The 25,475-nt window shown below is 41.1% G+C and overlaps 1 protein-coding gene across 2 annotated transcripts; it reads right to left on the reverse strand.

Annotated features, from left to right (window-relative positions):
• Positions 1-989: 989 nt before the first annotated feature.
• G3BP1 (G3BP stress granule assembly factor 1) lies at positions 990-24,647 on the reverse strand. 2 transcript variants are annotated; one of them, XM_005440591.4, is made up of 12 exons: positions 24,401-24,647; positions 10,834-10,947; positions 9,494-9,575; positions 8,952-9,125; positions 8,059-8,149; positions 7,476-7,569; positions 6,896-7,100; positions 5,997-6,098; positions 5,269-5,380; positions 4,712-4,837; positions 4,496-4,605; positions 990-2,076 (listed from the first exon to the last, which is right to left on the reverse strand). In XM_005440591.4, the coding sequence occupies exons 2-12, from the start codon at positions 10,926-10,928 to the stop codon at positions 1,870-1,872; spliced, it is 1,398 nt and encodes a 465-aa protein (XP_005440648.2). In that variant the 5' UTR covers positions 10,929-10,947; positions 24,401-24,647; the 3' UTR covers positions 990-1,869. The 2 variants fall into 2 exon arrangements, with proteins under 2 accessions (XP_005440648.2, XP_005440647.2); XM_005440590.4 differs by having other exon boundaries at positions 4,496-4,626.
• Between the last annotated feature and the right edge of the window lie 828 nt (positions 24,648-25,475).

Raw genomic sequence — 25,475 nt, forward strand, 5'->3', positions numbered from 1 at the left:
ATGACAGCACACCACAGCTACTGCTGTCACACTTCACTCTCCTCCAGCTCACTAGGACATTTAAGTCTTCAGGAATAGATTGCAAGCAAGTCAGTCTGAGAAACAGTTGTAAGGACAGAAGGGACAAATAGTGTAACTCTGAAGATTAAGACAGAGCAAAAATCAAAGCTCTACTGACATCTAGCACAACCAGGCTGAACCACTAAGTTTGGCAAGTAAAAGGCAAAAAATTACTGTTCTAGAACAGGTAATTCTATGTGCCCTTTCGGCAAGGGCAGCTTTGCTCTAGCTTTAAAGCAAGCAAAGGTCAAGAGATATATATGTTGCATATGCACAGTGATTATATTAATAAATCAAAAAAACATGGAAACAACCAACCCCGACACAGATGAGCACACTTAGTAAGCAACTCTTTTGTATTATCAAGAGCTCTGAAGGCCTGGTGTAGACTCAACACTGCCATTTTCATCCAGATGTTTAACACCACACACTACAGAAAGAATACTGCTTTGGGCAGCACAATCTTACAAGACCTCTTTGATTGAAATTACAGAGTTTTGCATTTTATTTTCAGTTTCATCTTCTTTCAGAGGCAGCGGAGAGCATTCAACATCTCTCCCAACACCAAGACAGACAGGCACCTTCTGTACTTCTGACAAAAATGCCATCCACCTGCTTCAGGTCTGGCAAAAGCAAGGGATGAAATTAACGCAAAAATAACTCCATTACATATAATAGCTCTAACTGTAAAAGATGTGACAGAGGTATTTCTGCTTCAGTTGTACTTCTGTGACAGGGCCTGCCCAGCCTTAATTCACAGTTATGAATTCTGCGTGCAAAAAGTACTTGTTTTCAATTATTAAATGCAGCCAAACCAATGAACAGAAGGTATTACAAACTTCAGCTATAACCATCTCTACCTAGTAAACCTAGCAACTGAAGGAAGAACCTCTTCCTTCCCCTTGGAAAAATTCCAACATACTCTTGACTTGATAAAGCAAATCTAGACCTTTTTTATTTTTATTTTTTTTTTAAAACAATTTGCCAAGACTGGAATGAGAGATAAATAGAAGGCACAACAATTTTGCTTTTTTTTTATACAAATACAAACTAAACATGAAAAAAACTCCCTATTTCAATAAAAAAATTTCACAAGTTCAGGAAAAGTGTTTTAAGAGTCAAGTTCTAGACATTTAAAACCTATCCCACAATCCAAAATTTTAAAGTGGTAAAACAGTAGTTCGAATTCCTTTCTGAAATCATGTATCAAAAGAAAAAAGATTCTACGGATACCCATTATTCCACTTTTACAGCGCCACAGAGAGAAAGGTGAATGTCTGTTTTTCAAGTGGCAATATCTCCAGGCCAGAGGATGTTCGTACGACCCCCAAAGAATAAAATCAATAGTTTTGTTTTTCTGCCCTTGAAATACTTGTCAAGTACTATTGTTTTCCTATAGGCTCTTGAACGCATGCACGTGAAATATTATTCCACTGACTGAAATGCACCCAAATTCAGTAGAAAGGGCAAGAGAAAAAAAGAAAAAGAAAAAATAAAGAGACATTCCTTTAGGAAAAACCACTGGTACCAAAAAATCCAGTCCGCAAGTTTGAGGTGAACAAGAAAATTCAGTTTTTTCTTTTTAAAAATCCACTTTTCCTAAAACGTTGTTCCACAAAGCTGGAATCTGGGACAAGGACTAGAAAAAAAAAAATCACAAAACCATAACACAAACAAAAAGGGGCCAAAATAGTATCAAACGTAGCAGTCTATAACAGGCTAGGGCCACATTCCAAGATACCCAAGGCTGAAATTCACAAATCTGCAGGAAAAAGGGTTTGCGCCACCATGTCAACATCCGTGATGCGTTCACTGGCGTTGCCCGATCCCCCTTCCAGCTCCAAATCCTGGCTTCTGGGACATTCCTCCACGTGGAGGCCCTCGAATCCCACCTCCCAGCCCCCCACGAGTGCCTCCAGGTCCACGTGGTCTGTTATCTCTGCGGTCACCCTCCCTGGCAGCTCGTGTTTTCTTTTCCTCCACGTTCAGGCGCACCTCTCCCCTGAACATGATGGGCTGCAACAAAAGCAGAAGAGGTACTTTAATGACTGACTCACTGGTAACTCTTCCAACATCGAACAGATTTCTGCAATCTTGTCTCATATCTTCCCCTCTGCAGGGAAAAAAATAAAAACAATTGAAGCATTTTATAATTGTTACTAGAAAATGCCAATAGTCAAACTATGTATCCAGTCTTGTGGCTTTACAGAGAAGATATAAAAAAAGATGCGTGTGACACTTGAAAAGCAATCTCTAGCTTAACACTGAGCATTCTGACATCTTTTAGAAAAGCAGTGAACTATTGACAGTAACCGCCTTTCATTAATACATGGAAATTCATTGTCTGACACCATGCAGAGTCCCAGCTATTTTGTTTGGGTTTTTTTAATAATGGCATGAACAATGTCATATCATCTCTGCCACCTTGCTATACAGGACAGTGAAGTCTTTCACTTAGGTCAAGCTTAATTTTTTAGAACTGCAATGGCAAGTGGTCACTTGACTGGGAAATCCCACTGAAGTAAAACCACAGAGAAGCGGGCCTACAACATCCCAGAAACCTCACTGCAGACAAAAAGTTGGTCTGCAAGAATCCACAAGCTACAGGAATAAGTACTCACTTTTTCAAATTATTCCTGCAGTTGCATAACAAACAAGAACATGAAAAATACGATCCATCACTGGCACAGGCACAATGTTTTCTTATCAAATGGGAAGACGAGCCATTCACTTGTAGTGAACTGACTGCAAAAGTAGAACAGATCTAAGGATGAAGCACACTGCCCTCCTCTAGCCATCAGTGGTGCTGGGCAAAGATCAAAACATCACGTTACAGCCTTGTTACCAACTCCAGTGTAAACTCCCACATTTTACATCAGACAGACATCAGGTTTAGCTTCACTGGCTAACAGTCTACCAAAGTCTTTTAGACTCATTTACAGCAAAGCTTATCCTCAAAAAAGTCCTACTGTTTCAGGGCATATGGTTGTTCAAAGCACTGGGCCCATTTGCAAAACAATTCACACATTGAATATTACAAACAGAGTTTAGTGCTGTTCAAAGCAGGGTAGGAGGTGTGTTAAACTGCTTTTATAGGGCCTAAGTCTATATTAAAAAAAAGGTTACACCTTATTTTAGAAAACCATGTCCATCCATTATAACTTAAGCATTTACATGGGCTTGCAGAAAAGATACTTTGAGTGCACCAACTATTACACATTCTAATTCTAACTTGGAAGCCAGCACCTACTCTCTTCTTTGGCTCCACCTGGATGTAGTGGCACAGTTAAACAAGTAAGAGCCACAAATCCCTCAGCCAAGTGTGCCTTTGGTATTCCCTGGACATGAAGTCTAGCACCCAGCTCTTAGCTACAAGCCCCACTGCAAGAGAACTCACAAGTGAACATTTCTAATTTGTTTCAGCAAAGATTCAAACATGCAAAGTTTAAGTCACTGCTGAAGGTGTTCACATATTGTTTGCAGCCGAGAAATGGCTTAAGGATGCACTGTCACTGTACTACTAGTTCCGACACCAATTCAGGCCAAAGTCAATCAAATTTACTCAATCTTCTGGTTTAGACTTTACCCTAGACCACATTAGAAATGCTCAACCCACAACAGTAGGAAAGCACTTAAGGAACCAACTTTCAGCATTTCAATGTTGAATCAGCAGCTCCCTAGCAGTTCTAAATACTAACTCACCAAACACTGCCACAAATGCTGCTGGCGTCCCTCAACTAAATGTGTCTAGCCACATGAAATATGCCAAACTTAGACCAAATCTCGAGGTTTAAAAATCTACACCCGCATTATCCTAAAATTTAAGAACAGAAATATACTGGTAATACTGCTGTACAGTAAAGAGGAAAGGATGTCCCTGTCTGGTGAAAAGCTAGGCTGTAAGCAAGCAAACTGCACAGCTGTTACGGTGCATCCAGATTGACTGCCTACCACAACACTGTACAGTCATGGGCATGTTGTGCATTAGCAATCACTGCTAGTGAGCTGTGCAAGTATTTCCTGCCTTTGCTAGCAGAAATTTTTTCAAGCTGCAGACTAATATAGCTTCTCCCTTTCAACCCTTCTTCAACAAAAAAGATTCTATTTGTCCATAGGGTCAAACTCTCTCTACCTTGCCTTCCTAAAAGCATTTACCCGCCTCCTGCGTAGAGCTCAGCAACTTCCTATTGGAAAACGGCTCCTATAATGAATAAATTCACATTCACCTGAGTTGTTACAAGCTACTTAAATGACAAAAAATTCAACCTACACAAATGCTGCACAAGTCTTGGTAATAGCAGGAAAAGACATCACACCTACTTTAATAAGCTCAAGAAAGGCCAAAGGGACCAAGTAGCATTTTTCTTGTTAGAGTAATCCGACAAACATTCCCTGTCACTAGCAGACCAAAACCAGTGACTACAAGTTTATTTACCCTGCTGCTAAGGATCTTCTGGACTGGTTCAGGATCATCAAACACCACAAACCCAAAATTAGGGAGCTTTCCACCACTGTTGATGCGGAGTTCAACAACATTGCCATAGCCTGCAAGAGAAAAGCCAAGTTCTTGGGTCATACATTAGAATGTTCTGTTGACCACGTTTGTGGCTGTAACCCCCAAACCCCAAGTACAGCAAAGCAGCTAACTTACTTTGGAAAAAGTCTTTAAGTTCAGTTTTATCCACATCATGGGGAAGGTTCCCAACAAACAGCTGATGACTGTCTGGGTATCTCACAATCCGTCTAGTTTCCACATCACCTTGTTCACCCTCACGAACTTGAACAGAAAAGCAGAACTTGTTTAAGAAAAGCCAGTCCCCACAAACAAGAAACTAAAATAAAAAAAAGCAGCCACGGCCAGAATTAGCACCTTATAAAAGAATCAGAATTCACACTACTTATCCATTCATATCTAAACTAAAAAGGTAAGCATTCTACACCAGCAAGTTTGTAACTGCTTTTTGTCACCTGACTGAAGGCAAACACTGGAGTGGAAACCTGGTTACTTCAATAGAATGCTAGTGAAATTCAGCTCTAAAGATCACCACACATTCACACCAAGGTCATCTAAACCAACCATATCCACAAAAGTAGAAACCATTTTCTTACTGACAAAATTAATGAGATTTTTAAAGCTTTAATCATGATATCGCCTCCCCAAAACCATCAAAGAGCAGAAAACAGTTCATCCTTTGTAGTTTCACTTACTTGGTCTAGGACCCCTCTGTGGTGGGATGCTTGTTCGCTGTTCCCTCACTCGCTGATCCCTCTGAGGTCTCTGAGGTGGGGTCTGAGATTCAGGCTTTGCCTCAGGGCGGGGCTGTATAAATTCAAAGAGGAGTTAACAGTAAATAACTAGACATAAGAGCAGAGTTCACCTATTAAGAGCTCACTATCAAGTTGTTGAAAAAATAAATTGAAAATAAAGGAAAATCAAAAATCAGTTCTTTCTACCTGTGACTAAAATGCATGTTAGCTCATGCTGGCTGACAGCATACACATCACCTAAGTTAGAATTTCAAGGTCAGCACATTCATGACTATATACAATAAAGCATGTTGGCCCGAAGTGCAGTAGCAGTTACATAGACAGACAGTATTAACGTAAATTACTTCATGATAAAACCTCATTCATGAATAGGCAGTGGAAATAAAAGTTGCCTCTTTTGTGAAGAGGGTGCAATCGCTTTAGATGACACGTATATCCAGCACTTGCATAAATACGTCTCAGTTTTCTTCCTTAAGAAAAAATTCCTTCTCAACCCAAAAGCAAAGCAGTAACATTTTTATGAAGTCTATCAGGAAACATTGATTTTTGAAGTCTTTAGAGTGTCTGAGAATTCAGATCATAAGCAAGTAGATTTCACTATGTTTTTCCCCACTTCAGTTAATGTAAGCCAGTTCAGCACTTAACTTCTCTAGGTGCTGGATTCCTACCTGCGAGACCGGTACTTTCACAACGTGAGGTGGTATTCCTGATACTGGAACAGCTCCACTGGGAGGGAGGTTCTTACTGGTTACTGATGCCCAGGAAAATGTCTAAAAAAAAACCAACCAACAAAAACCCAAACAAACGAAGACTGTAACTCAACTCCAGACACTTTTGTCCTTCCAAATTATATTCCTGATAGCACAGCTAACAAGACACAGGGTAACAGTAACAAGTTTTAACTTGTCCTTGAAGTTTGGGATCCAGTTACTAGCACTTTCCCCACAACTTCCTTCAAAACATTTAAATTCAGAAGATTTAGCATAATGACAATGGGGTACCACTTCCACCCTACTTCTAAGTTCTACGGAGAGTTGAAATAGGACACAGCACTGGCCTAAAACCAAATATCACATCAAGGTTAACCAAAGCATTGGTTTTGTACTCATTTGTCTACTTTCACCTCCCTAAACACTGAAGAGTGACAAAAATCCCCAGGTACAAGTGAAGCCGCATTTCACCAATTTTCCTGATTCAGCATGTCTGTTGCAGTCTGTTCAGAATTTCAGAAACTGTTTACAAAGAATTTGAATCTCTCACTGCTGCCACAGTTCCCACACCTACCGAATATACAAAGCTTTACCTTAGCTCCTGGTATTTTAACCAACTAGTTACTATTTAGAATTTCAACTACCTGTTCTTGTAGAGGAACTAATGGGAAAGAGGCAACTTGTCATGAGAAGAGTAGTTTGGGCAGGAGGGGTGGAAATTATAGAGCATATGAACACTTTTAATTGCAGCTTTTTCTCCTCTTGCCAGAGAAAGGGTCATGCTCTGTAGAACGACAGGAGTCAAACATACAAATGAAACCACCACATCATAAGAAAGAGCCATCCACTGCCATTACCCTAGAATCCTCTTGCACTGCAGGAGCCGGATCAGCAGGAGCTGGAGAAGGACTCTTTTCCACAGTCTCTTCTGGAGCTGACTCCTCTAATACCGGCTCAGATTTTTCTTCCTGCACCTCTGGTTCAGGTTCCTGTTCAGGTTCTGGCTCAGGCTCAGGCTCTGCCTCTGCAGCAGTCTCTTCCAGGTGTTCCTCAATGTCATTGCTATTAAGCAGCACCACAAAAAGCAAGAAAAAGAGGTACTGTATTTATTACTGGGTGTTAAGAAATGCTATTTGTCCAACACAGAACTCAGGCACACTGCATTCAAGAAGAACAAGGTTAATCCTATCTAAATAAGGCCACACTGCACAGGGATGATGGAAACAAGTTTCACATTATTAAACTATAAAGTTGCAAAAGCATTACATTACTAAAAATCCAGAGTCTCTGTATGCAGCCTAACAGCACTCTGGTTTCAGCTGCCCCATAAACAGAACTTTTAACTACCAAAGAGAAAAAGCATCAGTAACAAATCAATTTGACCTGTTTTACAAGCAGTCTGTATTACACAATACCTGACTTCACATAAAATATTACCTGACAGCCTGCTCATAATAAGCACCGGTATCATCAGGAACAGCCTCAGGTGTCTGCTGTCTTTCCTCAGGTTCCTCCCCTTCCTCCTCTGATTCTAAATAAAAGTCAAAACAGGAAAAAAAAAATACACCAGATAAGTCTTTAGTACTTGGTCCAAATGCAAGGCATCTTCCACAACATGCAGGTTAAGTCTCCGGTGAAAAGCACATGGGAAACACTATCAAGATATGACACAGAACAGCTTATTTCCTTATACTTCTACTATCACTTTGGTTACTCGGTTTTGACCAAGGTTAAACATGTTCTAAATACTTCAGAGAAGTAGATTTATAGCCTACAAGTCTGACCACAATTGCTAAAATAAGTTTTACAGGTTTTTTTAATGGAAGAAGAACATGCTAGAAAAATTACAATCATCTGCATGTCACAACTGCTTGCTGGAGTGCAAAGGAAAAAAACTAGATCACGAAGCTTAATGCTGATCTGCTCTCTCCAGCAAGGTTTCCTTTGGTCTGGGAGTGGACTATTCATACAGACCCAGAAACAAATATACCAGAACCACCCAAAAACTCCTGCTACTTACCCTCTGGAGGCTCAGTGTCAGAGTCACCAAAAACCTCATCTTGGTAACGGAAGATATCATTGTGGACATAAAACTTGTTTGCAACAGAACCCTAAAAACAAAATCAAAGGAAGAGGCAGGTTCAACTACATCAATTGCAGTAATATAAAACATGAAATAATGAGAAAACAAGAACAGCTTGAGGAAATCATCCTCCCCAAATAAGATTAATCAAACATGACTCCTTCAACAATATGTGTATTATTCAGGGAGGGGGGTGGGGGGAAAGGACACATCATACTAGCAAGGCAAGTATGCATGGAATAGTGGGAAAAAAGAATCAATTAGCGCTTTGAATTCCAATAGCTCACAACACTGAAAAAGTACCAATGAAAACTTTCTGGGGTCTGAAGTATTAGTTATTAGCTCCAAGCCAAACTGAAAAATAAAGTGATCTTGCAACACTTTTTTCACTATCATTTTCAATTATGTGGACTGTTTTGAAAGGTATCTTTTTAAAAAGCGACCTCAAATGCCAAGTCAGCGCTTTATAGAACAAGAAAGTCCAGAACCTTTTTCTACTAGTTCTTTTCAGTAAGAGGACCGGCTGCTAGGAGGGCAAATTGAAGAAAATAACCTCAGAAAATGCTTAAGAAAAAAAATATGCATTGCACATACCTAGCAATCAAAAGTTAGGATATTTACAACTGTAACTGTAATATCCAAGGTTAATGTATGACCATACAGAAGTAGTGTCATTTCCTAAGGAATATGCAGAACAACACTGCTGAATTTTGTGGCAAACTACCTTCCCAGTCTAACCCTTCAGATTCTAACACTGAACCAGACAGACCTCATTAATCTGACATGGTATTAGAACCACTATACCACCACTAGCACTCAATACAGCATACCTCAGGCGCAAGTACAAATGTTTGCATGAATCTGCGCACAGGCTGCATGTTATTGGAGAGCTCTCCCATCACCTGGACTACAACACCATCGTTGAGAGTAGCATGGGCATCCACATGACGAATCTTTGTGTGGCAATCCTTGAAGTTCAATGACAGCACCTTCTTGTGGATATCCTATGAAAGAACAGTGTACAGGTTACCCTGCAGAAGCCATTTCTGCTAAGTTAGCAGCTTTCAACGAAAACAAAAACATAGAACACTGTTTCAGACTATATTCCCTAACCCTAGAAAGGAAGCTTCACAGGATAATCTTTAATTGTGCTCTGCAAGCAATTTTACATGAACTTTAATAAAGGAAGCATATCTTGCCTAATTATTGCTGTCACAGACAGTTTTCTCTCCCTATTTTTTTATTTTTTTTTTTTTATTTTCCAGAAAGCACTTGGACAAAGGGCGATCAATCACAGCTGGATATGCATCTCTGCTTAATCACAAAGATGACAAAAAGAAGGAAAGAACAGTAAGATTTTTTTAATACTTACAGATTGCCCATAGACTGCGTCAGCTGGTTTTCCATTGGAATCCAAGCCACCATGGACGTAGGAAGAGTTCTTTCCATAAAACCTGTTGGAAAAAAATATTTTAACACTAAGCTTTGTTATGTAAGAACATTTGAGCCTCCACATTAGAAAGCATTATGAATAATTTACTCTCAAGCAATTTTTCTGTCTGAATTATTGGTATATAGCCATACAACTCTATAACCCTGTTGGTAATTTCGGGGTGCATGGGTTTAATCAAAGGGGAAAATGCAAAGTTCTCCTGTGTAAGCTGTAGCATTCAGATATGTCAGACACCCAAGCACTAATACCCAAAACCAAAGCCTCACAGGAGTCAGATGACCCATTTCCATTCTCCCTTTTCTGTACAAAGTCCCTAAAGCAACACAATACCCTGAACACCTGGGATGCCAAAGGCTTTCCCTCAACTTCTAGTTTAAAGTTTTGAGCAAGGGGCAATGGTACTTTTTTGTTCATCTACGGTAAAGAAAGTACTGCAGGTAAATCTTCCTTTTTGTAACTGAGTGATGACAAGCTAAAATGGCATGTGACTGCATTCTGCCAGCAGATAAAAAGCATAGAACTTAATTCCATGGCACACTGTCAACCTACATGAACGTGGTCAGCTGTCCCACCAAGTGGACAAATATTCCAAGTGTTCCTGAGACTGGAAGAAGGAAAGTTTCAGAAATTGTCTAGCTACTCAAAGCACAGCAAAGGAAAAAAAAAAAGAAGGGGGTATCTTCAAAAACAAGGTTAGTTCTAGCATACAGGATACCTGTCAAATCAAACAGGACCAATCTGTTTGGATAACAGGTTGTAGTTTGCTGCACATTCCTAATTTCTCTGATTTTCCTTTAAGAAAGAGTTGTCGGTAAGACTACTGAGACATAAGAATATACAAGCATACATCATTCTCAACATTTTCCCCCTATTCAGGGGGCACTGTATCGAGAGAAAACTACAAAAATGCTTAATTAAATAACATATATCCAATTATAATCAACATCTATATTGATTACAACTAGAAGTAGCAAGCAGAACACTCCTGATTTACATTTTTCCCCCCACTTAAAATACATGTCTAGCAGCATTTCAGTAGCAACTAGGACACAAGTAATTCAAAGAATTCCTCTATTACACGTTTTAACCCAGCTGATGAAAACTGAAAGCAAACTACACCCTTAGCCTGTCTTGAGTAAATCAGATTAAATGTTCAAATTCAGCAAGCCAAGATGTAATAAGCTTATTCACCAATTTTAACATACAAATTAAGAAATTCACACAGAGAAACATGATCATGAAGTGAAGCAGAACTTTACCTGTGCAAATAGTCAGGTGCTTGGTTCAGCAGAGTATAGTACTGCCTCACGAATTCCCGCCCGACCAGCAGGGGACTTGGCTTCTCCATCACCATTTCTTTGGTCAGCTGAAAACTACAGAAAAATCAGAAGCTCCATATGACATGAACATTTCACACTGCTGTTCACATACCGACAGCATAAGCCACATCACTGTGGAAAGCACACACCAAACCCCATTATCTGTTTCACCACAGTAAGCAGTTTAACCAATGTTTCAGAGTCATCAGTCTTCGGTGCTGAGAAAAAGACTACTGGGTACAAAAACCAGTGGCAGGAGAGGCCGTACAGGTAAGGGAGATTACCTCATAACATGCCAGCATTTAATCATCCTACGTATCCTCAGTAAAAAGCAGGTGGCAAGCAAGTATGGTTCTTCAAGAGGATTTGCTAAGTGGCTAAGTCATTTACAGTTGATCCAAGTTCTACTTACCTCACTTGACTTCACAATCAGAATTAAAAGTCAGATGTTCTAAGGCAAAGCCTGTGCTAGTGTATTAGAGGCATTTTTAAAAGGTCAGAACAAGTGCAATCTAATTTTATCAGCAGTGCAGCACTCTCTGCTTGTGAGTGACAAGCGCTGTAGAGTAATATCGGATTATATTAAAATTACCACGCTACAAACAAATGTATGCTATTCTTCCCCCCGCTTCCACCAAACTCAGCAAGTCACCTCTCACTTAAATCCATCCAGAAGACCAGTCAAATGAACAGCACCACCCATACCTGGGCCAAGGGACCAATCAATCTAGGTACCTTCTACCTAATTCCCATCAATCTGTTAAATTACAGAAAGAAAAGAAAAAAAAAAAAGGTCTTCGCAGGTAGATTACACAATATGTGCATCTTCAGTCCCAGTCAGTCAAAACCGGAACACATTCCTATGTTTCCTTGCTTTCAGCTACTCATACACACCACTCACACTCATACAAATGAGATTCAAACTGGTCAGGAAAAACACCAATACCAGAGTATATTCTTGCTACCTAATACAGAAACAAAAGTAGATTTTTTGCTTCATAGTCAATTATACCAATAGGTAGCAGAATGGGTGCTTAGCAGACAGCTTTGCTATTGATGTATCACAGACTATATCTGATAGCTAGTTTTCCTGCAACTATTCAGGCCCTGTAGTGCAGACAGTAAAGTGCTATCTGCAGTAGGTCAAGCAAATGTTAACCAAAAGGGCATTAAAAAGACCCCCATGTAGCAGCCGAAATAACTTTCTCCCCATTACTGACCCTCAATCCCTTCCCCTACACAACACTTTCCCCACACACGGTGAGAAGATTCACCATACACACACTTAAGGTGTCATGCAAATCAAAACCAATACACTGCTAACTTAAGCCCTCCAGAAAGCAATTCAGGAGTCATCATTTACTTATCTGCTTTTATTTAAGGCTGTGTATCTATAAATAGCTCCAAGAACTGTCAGATTCAACTAAAAAAAAAGTCAAACTAAGGTAGTCCTCTACACAGACTAACCTAGACGGGAGCCTGCAAAGTTCATACCTAGGCAGTTATATTAGGACAAGCTCTCCCTTGTCCCTATACGTAACAGCATCCTGTATCCTGGATAAACAGAGATGCCCACAACTACCATCTGAACAAAGCAAGGGGGGGGAAAGAAAAACGACTGCCTCTCCCATGTACTTGTACTAAGCCTTGTCCTAGTTCATCCAAGGATCTTGTTTGACACTTCCATTACATCTGCTGAATATCAGAGTCCTTTAAATGCTAAGAACTGACAAGAGACTGTAGCTTCAAAAGGCAGAGGCAACCTACCAGGTCAGGATTATTACAGCAAGTTTCAAATGCACACCATAGCAGGCCAAGATAACCAGACTGCTGGATGCACCAGGAAAGCAAAACAGAAGCTTCAAACCCCAAAGAGAAGAACATACAAAAAAGATGACATGGAAGCTGGTATTTCGGATAAAGCCAAGTCCAAGTCAACCTGGCAAATTCCTTATCTTTCAAACTGTGGTCTAACACCCAACATACTGTAAACAAAAGATCCAAGGCAATGCTTAACCATACTGGCAGAACATACAGATAATGTATTTGAGATTGTAATCACACCTGAACTCCCAGCAATGGTCAGCACACACTGCATCTAGCTCATTTGGAGATACAGTACACAAATTCCTACCCTGGGAGGCATGCAGTTTAAGGTTCAAAACAGGAGACTTAACTAGAACACTATTAATATGACAACAAAACTTGCTATAACTCATATACACATATATGTTTTGCTCTGCTTTTAACACAATCACAGTTTTTTTCACTCTGTAAGCTTCAAAATAAGTGCAAAGTATTTTTTTAAATATATGTGGGAAAGATCTGACAGGCTCCAGAGGATGTGTACATTGAATGCCTGCTCTTTCAGTAGGAAGGGTGTGTATCCCCTCCATATGAGGAAATATTACTTAAATGGTAACATGCCGAAAAAATAAGATTAAACATGACCTAGAATGGAAAAAGGCTTTTCAATACGTTCAAAAGCTTTCAGTTGTTTGAGGGTATTTTCAAGAGCTAACCATGCAGAAATAAAGTGATATTCCATGATCGGGTCTGGCCCATAGTAAGTGCTCACATTCTGCAGACCACTTGCATTTTAAGAAGGTTGCAGTATCTGTGGTTTTGAAGAAGCCTTCAAACTGCAAGCGTAATGTGTTATGGAGACAGATGCCCGAGACCAAGCACAGTCCGAAGTGACAAAACCTCAAAGACAGGAGCTTGTTTGCCTTCAGTGCATGTTAAATTAGATCCCCACAGAATATTATCAGATGAAAAGAAACACCTCAGGTAAAGTAAAGTTACAATTGTGGGTACCACTGCCAATTTTCTCATTTGTTTCCTGTCGAGCACTTGGGAAGCTCTATCATTATGAGGTGCAGGACAACCCTAAAGCAGTAGGAATAGAAACTGCAGACAGACAAGACCTGCACTTACAGGTCCAGTCAGATTAACTGAAAAAGCAAGACTTAATTGCTCCACAACAGTTAAAAAACTTGCCTCTGTGCTCCGAGTTTACAGTTAGAAAGCCAGTCCCCCAAGATCACTGTTTGGAGTACGACAAGAGCAAGCACATGTTGCCTGTTCACTCTTCTTCCTGTTTTTTGGGGTGGAGGGTGGAGAAGCTGCAAGAGGAACATACAATTTCTTTGTAAAGACTAGCTTCCCCTGGAATTCAAGCTTATTTCTATAAACAAACAGGCAGGTTTTCTACTCAATTCTGTTAAGTGCTGAATGGGGCTCTTTGGAGAGTTATCTCCAGCTGCTTCTAAATATGAATGTACGAAGCTTGACATCCTCCCACAATAGTAAACTCTTACCTGCAGCACACAAATCTCATTTGTTCATTTAGCAAAAAGCTCTTGCTGATTTCTCTTCTTCAGTGAAAGAGTCCTCACCTGTATTAACCCACTATCACGTCATCCTCAATGCTGTTCAGCAGAGCATTGGGAGAGCTCACAAGACAAAGTGGCTTGTGCTGATTATGTCTGTCACATTTACCTGCTAAAAATCAAAAAATATTTTTTTAAAAAATAAATCAAAGGACTTCCCTACTGCTAAGGGTGAAAAAAAAAAAATCTATCGGAACTAACTCTTAACGTTGAAAGAGGAATAGCAGTTTGCCCAGTTCTCACTAAGTGGATCTGAAAAGAAATGGGAAAAACCTTTACATGACCTAATCGGAGGACAACAATCTGTTTTTATTCCTGCTGCACCTGCTGCTACGCTGCCAGTTACCATCTGTTCTTATCCTCCAGCCAGAAGAACCTGAATGATAGAAGCCAAGCATCCCCAGAGAGATTTTTCGCTCCCTACCGCTCATGAGTAGTCTATTACACCACTATTCCTTGACCTAAGAATAACTGCAAGTATTTTATACTGCATTTCTACTGCACAGAGCATAGTAGCACCAAATGCTTGAACCGTCACTACATTACTCCTGATAGAAGCTTATCCACACATTTTTGTGTCAAGTTAATGATGAAAGGGTGAAAATTGACAGGAAAAGCTGAAAATCAGACAATTTAAGATTCATTCATAAACATGCATTCATATTACTCCATATGTAAGACAAACTGAGTAATTCAAGTTATAACAAATACACTAAAACAGTTCTGCCACATAACTGAGCCTTTTCCTTAAGCCAAGAGACTTACAGGAAGACAAATACCTCCTTTACAGTGGTTATCACCTGGGTGGTGGAAAATTCCACCATCTGTTACAACGCTCCTACTTGGCAGAAAATCAATGCTAGGCACAAATTTCTGAAGTACAGTTATGTAAATTCTGTATTAGCAAATTCAGATTTATGTCCACAAAACAAAAAATGTATTAGTATTCAGAAAAATAATAGACTCAAAGAACACCTAACAGCGCTAGTTAGTATTAGTCTGAACCTTATTTCTACTAGACAAGAAAGAAAACGTCACCAATATACGTCACACAATGTTCAGGCTGTCAGGGCAGCTAGTGACTGCAGAACCCACTTAGCCTGATGTAACAAGCCAAAGGACCAGACTCCATAGAAATAAAATACAGAAATCAGAAAATCCCAAACTTTACTTCCTGAAGTACGGGGCAATTTTAAACATCTTCTGTCAAGCAAAATGTCAGTACTAACAGAAAGGTAAGCTAAAATCTACATTGAAGCATATTCTAAACAGGCCACGGTTTGTTTTTAACATTATCCTTATGCCTTTGTTCTCGGCCATCTTATTTTCCATATTTTTTACTTTTATTTCAGTAAAAGGAACAATCTCAAAACCCCCAAAGTTACTACAACGCATTATAGTTCTGTGATTGGTATATCACACATCAGATACAGGGAACAACCATACAGAAGTTTACACTTTCTCTTTTGGCTATTTGCATGCTATAAGGAGACTCATTTGATACAATATTCTTGTCCATCTCTACAAATTGGTAGTTTACAGAGTACCAAAACAATCATGTTGTCTCCTCATCCTGTCAATTACAGGGTTAACCAACTAAAATATTATCATAGAGCTATTAGACTGTTTCCAACAACTTTTATGAAATACAATTCAGATCTTTCACCTCTGTAACTTTACCTCTAAGTATACAAAAGCAACTCTCACAGTACAAATTATGTTACCCAGATAAAGATACTTCTCCCCTCTAAATCAGAATGTCAAATTTTTCACACAACTCTACATCCCTCATTTTGATATCAATTAATTCCTGAATATAAAAAGGCTTTCAGAAAACTTAAGAAACACCCAGAGAAGCTCACATGGAAAAGAGGTGACTGTATCCAAGCATGTCATACTACAAAGCTGGCAAACAACAATTTTACTAGACATTAAAGGTCTGGTCAATAGTTAATCGGATTGCGTAATTAAGTGTCATTTGGGACTTCTCCAAGTTGCTTAGCAACAGGTGAGCATGTTCAAAGCTACAAAGCTTTTATCTGTACATGGTTACTACTGCTGCTTTGGACAAGAAAAAGAAAGTAGTCAGTAAAAACAAAACTCCTAATATGCCTCCAACAGGCATGATATAGATTAAAAGTTAAAAAGCAAAACAATTCCACTTATTTCCAACAATCCATACGTTTCACTTGACTAGCATCTGCTAGTGCTGCTGACTAAGCAAAAAAAATAATAAGATAAGCTAGTACCTGTGTGAGCTACACTACAGAGCATTAAAGAGTGAACAATGAAACACAAACAAGCTGAGCTTGCAACACTAGGCACGTTCCAGTGCCCATCTCAACTGGGGATTTACATCATTACACCAGATAGCTCTCAAGTAATTAATGTAAACCTTTTCAAGAAAATTCGTATTTAAAATGCTACAAGATACCAGATACCTTTATTTTAACAGAGCTTTAGCTTTAACTACCTGTGAGGAACAAAAAAAAAAAAAAAAAACCCAAAACAAAACCCCACCCAATTGTTGACCCCAAGCCTAAATTATGATGTGCTGAAAAAGCACCTTAAATAAGTAGGCAACCAAAGTCTCAAAACACTAACCTCCTTTAAAAGAACACATCTCATTACTGGCCTCCCACTGGATGCAGAAGCAGACAATGTCACAGGTAACTCTCACAGCAATACAGCCTGTATTTTATAGAGAAGCCATTACTGACAGTTGCCTGCCTGCAACCAGTTCAACTTCTTTGCGTTCTGACAAATTCAGAGGGAAAGTATTCCGTCTGAAAGAAGTTACCTTGAAGGTAGCATTATTTCACAGGAGGCATGACACTTGGAAGCCAGAGCCTGAAAGCTCAGCGATGGGATAATTTAGCCAATGAAAAATGAAATACCTGAAGATCAAACTGGAACAAGTGGTGAGGTTACCAGCATTCAACTCTTACTAGTATCTCCTGGAAACATTAAGCTACTCCATAAGGTACACTTCCAGAAGCAGGCACTCCGCACTACCCAACCAAGATCAGAGCAGTATGAAGTGCTAGACACATCATGGAGAGAAAGTAGCCTTTATTGATCATCTTCAAAACCAACACCCAATAAAAGTTTGAGGATCCAGATCCACTTTAACACAGCTGTTTCTTCATTCACTACAGCAGCTTGTGTCTACCATGTGACAGCCACCCAACCTACAAAGACATGCAGTTCCAAAGTTCATAGGGTACCTGAGGGTGCTATAAAGAGCTGGATCCTAAAAAAAAAATAATTGTGGGGGAGTGACTTTGGCTGAATGCCAGGTGTCCACCAAGCAGCTCTATCACTCCCCTCCTCAGTTGAATCTCAGGGTGTGCGGGTAGAGGGGGAGAAAATAAGATGAAAAAAATATTTGTGGGTCCAGATAAAGGCAGTTTAGTGAAGCGATAGCTAAAGTCACTCATGCAGAAGCAAAGGAAAACAAAAGATGTTATTCTCTACTTCCCATCCACAGGTAATGTTCGGCCACTTCCCAGGAAGCAGAGTTTCAGTATGGGTACCAGTTCCTCCAGAAGACAAATGTCATTAATAACGAATGCCCCCCACTTTCTCCTCATTTCGCTTGGCTTTTGTATCTGAGCAGACATCACATGGTATGGAATATCCCATTGGGCCAGTTGTCGTGGCTATGTCCCTTCCCAAGGTCTTGCCCACCCCCAGCCTACTGGTGGTGGGTGGGAGGTCTGAGATAAGGCCTTGATGCTGTGCGAGCACTGCTCAGCAGTAGCCAAAACACCGGGGCGGTATCACCACTTTTCCAGCTACCAGTACAAAACGCAGCACTGAGGGCTGCTATGGGGCTCAGCCAGACCCAATACTGTAATCATACAGCAACCAGAATGCTGCATCCTTGGACAAACAGCTTTCTCTGTGCTTAATTACCCTGATGCTGCACTGCAGGGAGGCAGAGCAATACCTGAACCCTCTTCTAAAGTTATTTGAGACATACTGATGAGGAACACTATAGAAAAGCTAGACATTACACCAACAGACAGATAAGAAAAATCAAACGAAGTTAAATATTCTCTAATCAAAGTATCCAAGCAATCAATCCAAATTTAAATACAAGAAAAACATGTTCGCTACAAGATTAAAAAAATAATTAAAAATTACATTCAATACTGCCCATGCTAGTACTGAAAAACCCCTCAGCTTGCCAGTGGCAGATGGGAAGCCTTACTCAGCAGCAATGCACAGCCCTTTAAACACTGTAAGAATACAAATAAACCATGAATTGCTGCAGAAGAGCTGTCATTGTAGAAGTCAGCCTGTGTTTTTGCTAACAAACCTAAGTGTGATCCACAAGTTGATGGATATGGAGTCTGCCAGTTTGTAGACAAAAATTCTGTGCTTCTTGTATTGTTCAGCTCTGCCAAGCAAGACAGATCAACTGAAGATTTCTACTGCTATTATTCAAAGTCTAAAAGAACACCCACCATTTCAGAGAAATGTAATTCCTACAGCATTAAGCTCAAAAGCTGAGAAATAAAATACAAAAGACAACTACCTAAAGCGTAAGTTAAGGTAGCTGACACCAACATCTATACCTATACAGTAAAGACTTCATCTGGGGAAGGGAAAAAAAAGATACTAGATACGATTCCTGTAGTTAAGAGCATAAGGGTCCAAAGAAAAAACCAAATTAGGTCCTCTTTAAAAGGGGAGAAAAAAAGAAACTAACCCAGAAGAATCTTAAAAATTTGGTTTTAAAAAGTAAGTGATATCAAAAGAGTTTCTCATCAAGCTGTTTTTCTTGGGTTCTTCTCCCTTCAAAATGCTTTGTTTTCCCTGAGTGCTGGGCCTATTTTAGTGTGGGTACGGATTTTTTCTTTCTTTCTTCCTTTTAAAGCAGTCTCAACTGGCTTCTGATTTTCTACTTTGTATCACACAACCATCACTTCTGTTAAGTGACACAAAAACTAGCAATACAAAGAAAAGGGTAGTATTTCTGCAGAAGCAGCGTGAAGTATTGGAGTCCTTGCTTAGAATTAGCAGCAAGAAACAGGTTTTATTTGAAGTTAATGTTTGGAACAGCTGCCTCATGCCTATGATCCAGCAAGGGTCACCTTTCAGTAGCCAAATCTGCAGTCTCCCTTTAGACTGCAGCTAAGGGCACTTTAGCATTAGTTTTTTGAAAGTTCTTCTGTACCGTGTCACAGGAGAAAAATAATCAAACTTAAACTACACATACCTAAGTTTGTCCTTTCTTATGTTACAAACAGATCATCACATCGAGTTACACATGCCATTTATTACCTACTTTTGTTTCAACAATGTGCACTATATATAGATTTATGATGGGGAAGTGAATTTTTTCTTTTCTGTTCTCAGATGTCTCAATATGGCTCTGCCTCTTTCAACAAGTCACCAGAAATTTCCTACTCATTACACAAAAGCGATACAGGGTAGGCAAGGTGGAAGACCTAGAACTAAACACACAAAACTAAGTTCCTGTTACTTAAGTTTTATTGTCTAAAAAAAAAAAAAAAAAAAAAGAAATACTGGAACACCAAATTAGAAGTCTTAATCTCTGGTACTTCTAGACATCCAAAAGGCAGGGAGAGAGCCCTCGATTGGTAACTACTTTGCTAAATTCTTTCTGTGGAGGACTGCCATTAAAAACACACTTGCACACAGTCTCAGAAGTACAACCTGAAGCTCAGTCCCTATTTGGGGATTTTTCATGAAACAACTTCACCTGCAGTAAGTCTCACCATATAGGTCAGCCAGTATTTTTATTTTTGAAGCATATATAGACAATGTAATCCTCCTCCAATAACAGCTGTCCCCAAGACAGTCACAATAGTCTACATGCACTCACTAATCCCTTTGAATTCCTTTGTGCATTTCCAGAAGTATGTTTCTCAATTGTTGAGAGGCTATACCTAGGTATGTTAAGTAAAGAGCTCCAAAAATGCATAGAACATGTCTCATTCGCTCTCCTTTTTATATTGGAACAGTTCTGGGAACTGTTCATATCCTGCTTGAGTTTGACAGAGGAAAAACTGGAAATAACCTTGCTACTGAAAAAAAGTTAAGCAAGGCTGCTGTAGAGGGACCTGCTGTAACATTAAGCCAAGATGATCTGCCCTGAGCCTAACTAGTAAAACTTCATGTTGTCACAGAAAGATAGCTATGTTGCATTTAGCATTACAGAAAAAAAAAAGTGGCCATTGTGATTTGACAGAAGTCCAAGATGAACTCCTCTTGAAAAATCTGAGCTCTCACAAAACCCAAAGCCTTGAGAATTCACAGAAATATTCCTACACTTATTTTAAAATAATCCTAAATAATTTTTCTAAACAGGCTCTCTCCTACACCTGGGCAAAGGACTTTCTCATTTCTAACCAGACCTATTCCAACCTTTTACCCTACAATCAGAAAAAAATTTCTGTAAAATTACCTTTTAACCATGCAAATTTCATCCTAAAGGGTAGTAGGATAGTGCTAACCTGAATGGTTTATTTACTCATTTTTTAAAATGAAAAATAAAAGTCAGCTTTATGCCTATGCTGCTCTCCAGACTAGTCAGTGATGGAAGTAGCTACTTAAACCCAATGATTTTGCCATTAGAACAGGTTTTGTTTTGACATCCAAGAGCTGCTCCAACAACTCGATGAAGTTGGCAGCAGGTCCAGTCTTCTCTTAGGTCTGCAATTTTTCCATTTGGCTCCACTGCAGCTTCTTAAAGTAAAAAGCAAAAGTTACTCATAGGCAGTCAGAAGAGGCAGATTAGAACACCCAGCTACACAGACATTACAGTGAAATTCAAACTCATTCCCACTTGGATTAAAATCACCAGGATTAAAATTTACCAAAATATTTTCTGCATGCCAAGCAACAGATACTTGTAAAGAGAGTGAACTCTTTCACCTCTACCCATTTTGGCCACAGAAGACTCTTAACCTTCATATGTTGACTGGATTCTAGCACTCAAGACTGATCCGTCACAGCATTGCTAAAACACTTAAAAACAAAACAGAAAGTCAGCCTAAGAGCAGTCATAAGTGAAACAAGAAAACAGTACAGGGCAACGCAGAAGAAAATAGAAGATGGCCACTAGCATTTTAGAATGCAGTATTTCACATTTGCCTCAGCCAGTAATCAGGTTTATAACTGATGATTTGTACATAGCTGACAGCTCACAATCTCCTAGCTCTGAAAGCAGCACTCCACCAGCTATGCCTTTCTGGAAGAGGTCCAGACTTAATATAGCAAAACTAGGACCTCAGACCAGTATAATATTCACTGCCTGCAAAGTTTTAGGGAGTCTTTCAGAGTAGTTTAATATCAAGCATCTTAATTTTTTTCTTTCTTTTCACTACTCAATGAGGTAGCTGAAGATTATCAAGTCTGTTAGCAATTTCAGTAAAAAGTTAATAATTACTTCAATTCTGGAAATTTTATTTAGGTACCTGTAAAAAAGTATGCAGTTTTATAGACAAAACTATCACTTTCACCTTTGGTTTGTTTCAAGCACAGCAGACTACAGCCAGCACAACTAGCACCATCCTGCTAGAGCCCTGCTCTACTTTGATTTCCTCAGATTCTTCTTTCATCACATTAATCAGACAAAAAGGCGCAGGTCATAATATTTAAATGTCTTCTAACTCAAACAGGCCATTTATACCAATCTTATGAGTGCTCTCTCAACAAGTACTCCTGTTATGAACAGAAATATCAGTATGTACTTAAGAGTATCATCATCTTTGCTTCGTTTTACTTTCCTTAAAAAGCATTCCTCTGTACATATTCAACTTACAATTAGCAAGGTGAAAAACAAAACACTGTTTTTTTCTGAACCAACAAAGAACTTGCTGTTTCATCAGGTGCATAAAGATTTCATGTTTAAAATTAAGATATTCAAACTTAAAAAAAGAGTATCATCAGTTGTGCTGAAGTCCATTGACACTATTGTGCCAGCAGCAAACTGAACAGTAGAGCAGTGGTCATTATAAGACCAGTACAAACAAGTCTTCTAGTATGTTTTTGTTGTTTCTTAGACTGCAAATGCAAAGAATTCCTACAAAACATCCTGATGTTTACACTTGACCCACACAAAGGAAATCTTGACCACCACGTCTTCTATCTTACTTATGTTTTCTATCCTTCAGCTTAAGGAGTTCACACTTAAAAGAATACAACCCAGCAAAAAAAGGCAGTTGCCCAATTCACATTAAGTCAAGAACTGGAGTCCGCTACTTAGCGCCTGATGTACACAACATTTTTTTAAAAAATTACATTTAAAAATAAGATACACATTTGCAAAGGTCGCAATGTTGATTTGATTATTTTTCTAGTAAGTTTTGTATAATTACACTTCCTAGCACGTTTTAACACTGCCTTTCAGGCAAACTAGTCCCTTGAACATGTGATGCTATAAAAAAAGTTGTGAGATCATCATAAAGATGCTCTGCAACTATTAACATGTAAGACCTTAAGCACATAAATACTTATAGCTAAATTGAAGACTAGCTGTATATTCCATCCACTGAGGGTTTTTTTATTATTTTTTTCTCCAAAGCTAGATGCACAGTTTCACAACATTAACTATACTGACTGAAACACTCCAGGAAAAGGTGCGTTCAGTTCACAGGATGTGAACATGCTACTACCAGTATCACGGAAGTATCACAGAAGTATTACAGAACTACCTATTTACCAAAATGATTAGGCTTGTTCTTTACAGAGGAGCAATAAAAGTGAAAATTTGGTCAAAGGGAAGATTTCAAAAAAGGTTTGAAACGCAGTTTTTGTCTGTCGACTTCTGTACTCCCTTCTCTTTACATCACCAATCCAAAAAGTCTTATTGACTAAGGCCAATCCAACACACACTCTACGTTTGATTTATGGCACCTGGAAGCATTAGCCTTCAGAGCCTGATAGTGGTGTCCACATTTCCTGAAGCTGTCACTCCTTGCTGCGAGAGCACAGGCTAGACAAAAATAGCATCCACTGGAAACATGGCGGCTTGCTGCAAATGCTGCTTTCAACCAATCGTGAAAACAAAAAATAAAACTATCGGTTTGTTTGTAAAGAATACTTACTACATTCACGCAACCCTTAACATAACAGGTCACCAGGTAAACCCGTTGAGAATTCCTATCATATTAGATCATCCAGATCAAGACTAAAATGTACCCGACAGATATACGGAAACCTTTTCTCTGGTTTTCCTCCAGCAAGTATATTTAGGGCCTTACAAGAGGCTGGAAAGTCTTCATACAAGCACTACTTCACATTTAAATCTTAGCTTAATCTCGGATCCAGCCAAGGTCATGCGGTAAGTCAGAGTAAGATACACACTCCCCTTCTGCTCGCATTATGACTCCCTTGATCTACGAAGTTGGAGCCAGGGAGACACGATATGATAAACCGGGAAAGACACCCTCGCTATGCAAGCACCCAGTATTACTCCTTCAATCTACAGCTACTACCGACTGTTGAAAGGGGCTCTCACAACTACGTACCAGGCGTTCGGTCGTCTCAGACCCAACCCCAACCCCCCTCAAAAAAAAAAAAAAAAAAAAAAAAAAAAAAAGGCGCCACAAAAAGAAAACCACAAACACAAAGCCAGCGGATAAAAAAACACCAACAGTCCGTAAAACCGAGAACAAAGCTCGCAGCTCCACATCTCGACTCGCACAATGAAGGCCCGTGAGCGGCCGATCCCTCCCCCCGCAAATAACGCTCCCTCCCAAGTAGCTGCTGGCCGAGCAGCGCCCCATCCCACCCACCCCCCCCCGCACCTCTCCGAGGGCCCGGGAGGTTCCTCCCGCCCGAGGGCCCCGCGAAAGCCCAGCCACGGGGTCGGACGGGAGGGCGCTCGCCACAAAGCGCCGCCGGCACCGGGCGGGCCCCGCAAGCGGGACCGGGACAGTGGGAGCCACCTCAGCGCCAGGAACGCGGGGGTACACCGGCAGCCCCCCTCCCTCAACGGACCGCGGCCTACCAGGGGGGTGGGGGGGGCCACCTCAGGCCAGGCCCGGTGTGTGCGGCCCGCAGCCATCCCTGGGAGGACGGGACCCCGCCGGTGGCTCCCGCCCGCTCCCCCTGCGGCCACGGACCCTCCCCCTCACCTGCGGGCGGAGTGGGACGGGAGCGGGAGGCGTCGCTTCACCACAGGCCTGCCCGGCGGACGAGAAGCACCTCACGCAACGGCGTGCTCTGCCGCCGGCTAGATATATCCGGTGCGCAGCCTACCCCAACGGGAGCAAAATGAGCCAATCAGAGAACGGCGGTAGCCTTCACTCGGATGCTAGTTGGCCCACAGCAGTAAAAAAGGCGAGCGAAGAGTTGAGAGGCAGCTCAGGCTACCAACCATGCGGCCAGGCTCCGCGGGGCGGTGAGAGTGACCGACACCTAGAAGAACCAATAGACGATAGGTCTCCCGCTGTTGGGGTGGGACGAGACCTAATAGATTTCCCCTTTAGCCAATAGGACGACGCTACCCGCGCTCCCAGGCGCGAAGGGCGGGGCAGGTCTGACGCCGTAGTATGGTTGAGCCGCACAGCAGCGCCCTTGAGAAAGTGCTGGTAAACCCCGTTATAGAACGGGGCGGCCCCTCTGTGCGGCACAGAGCGCAGCGACCAATGGGAGAGCGCGGCGGGCCTGACGGACAGGCCACCTCCGGCGTTCTTAAAGGGACAGGCAGCCCGCCACGAGGGCTGGCGTTCCGCGCCCGGCACCACCCCCTGCTGGAGGGAAGGGGACGGCGCCCAACATGGCGGCGGGGGGGCCATGTGCTGTGTGCCGAGGCCCTGCCACCCCTAGTACAGGAGCACACAGTCCCCACGGGTAGGGCCTCAGACCCATAGCAGTGAGCAGGCCGTGGCCTCCCTCTTTGATGGTGGCACCTCCTGCCCCTGCTGCAGCCTTGCCAGGGCCACAGGTGCTCACCCAGCCTGAGGCCAGGGCACCCGCCATCCTGGCACAGAGCCACACCTGACAGAAACTGCCGGTGGGGTGGCTACAAAGCTGCTCACGACAAAGGGCTCCAGTGCAGGGCTGCAGCCGAGGCCACCTCCACCAGAAAGGGGCCCAGCCACTCATGCAAGGCAGTGGTCACCATCTCCAGGCCAGAGAAACACAGGCTGGCTTCCCCTGCCCAGCCGTGGGAGACCCCAGGCAGAGCCGGGAGACTCATTAGGCTGC

This window comes from Falco cherrug, chromosome 8 (genome assembly GCF_023634085.1).
Source record: "Falco cherrug isolate bFalChe1 chromosome 8, bFalChe1.pri, whole genome shotgun sequence".
NCBI lineage: Eukaryota > Metazoa > Chordata > Aves > Falconiformes > Falconidae > Falco > Falco cherrug.

Bases quoted from the DNA above. Each gene is read 5' to 3' on its own strand.
- G3BP1 (XM_005440590.4), bottom strand. From the start codon at position 10,928: ATGGTGATGGAGAAGCCAAGTCCCCTGCTGGTCGGGCGGGAATTCGTG. The intron at 7,101-7,475 runs GTAATATTTTAT...GCTGCTTAATAG, and splicing joins TATTATGAGCAGGCTGTCAG to CAATGACATTGAGGAACACC. The intron at 5,381-5,996 runs GTAGGAATCCAG...GAATTTATACAG, and splicing joins TGAAAGTACCGGTCTCGCAG to CCCCGCCCTGAGGCAAAGCC.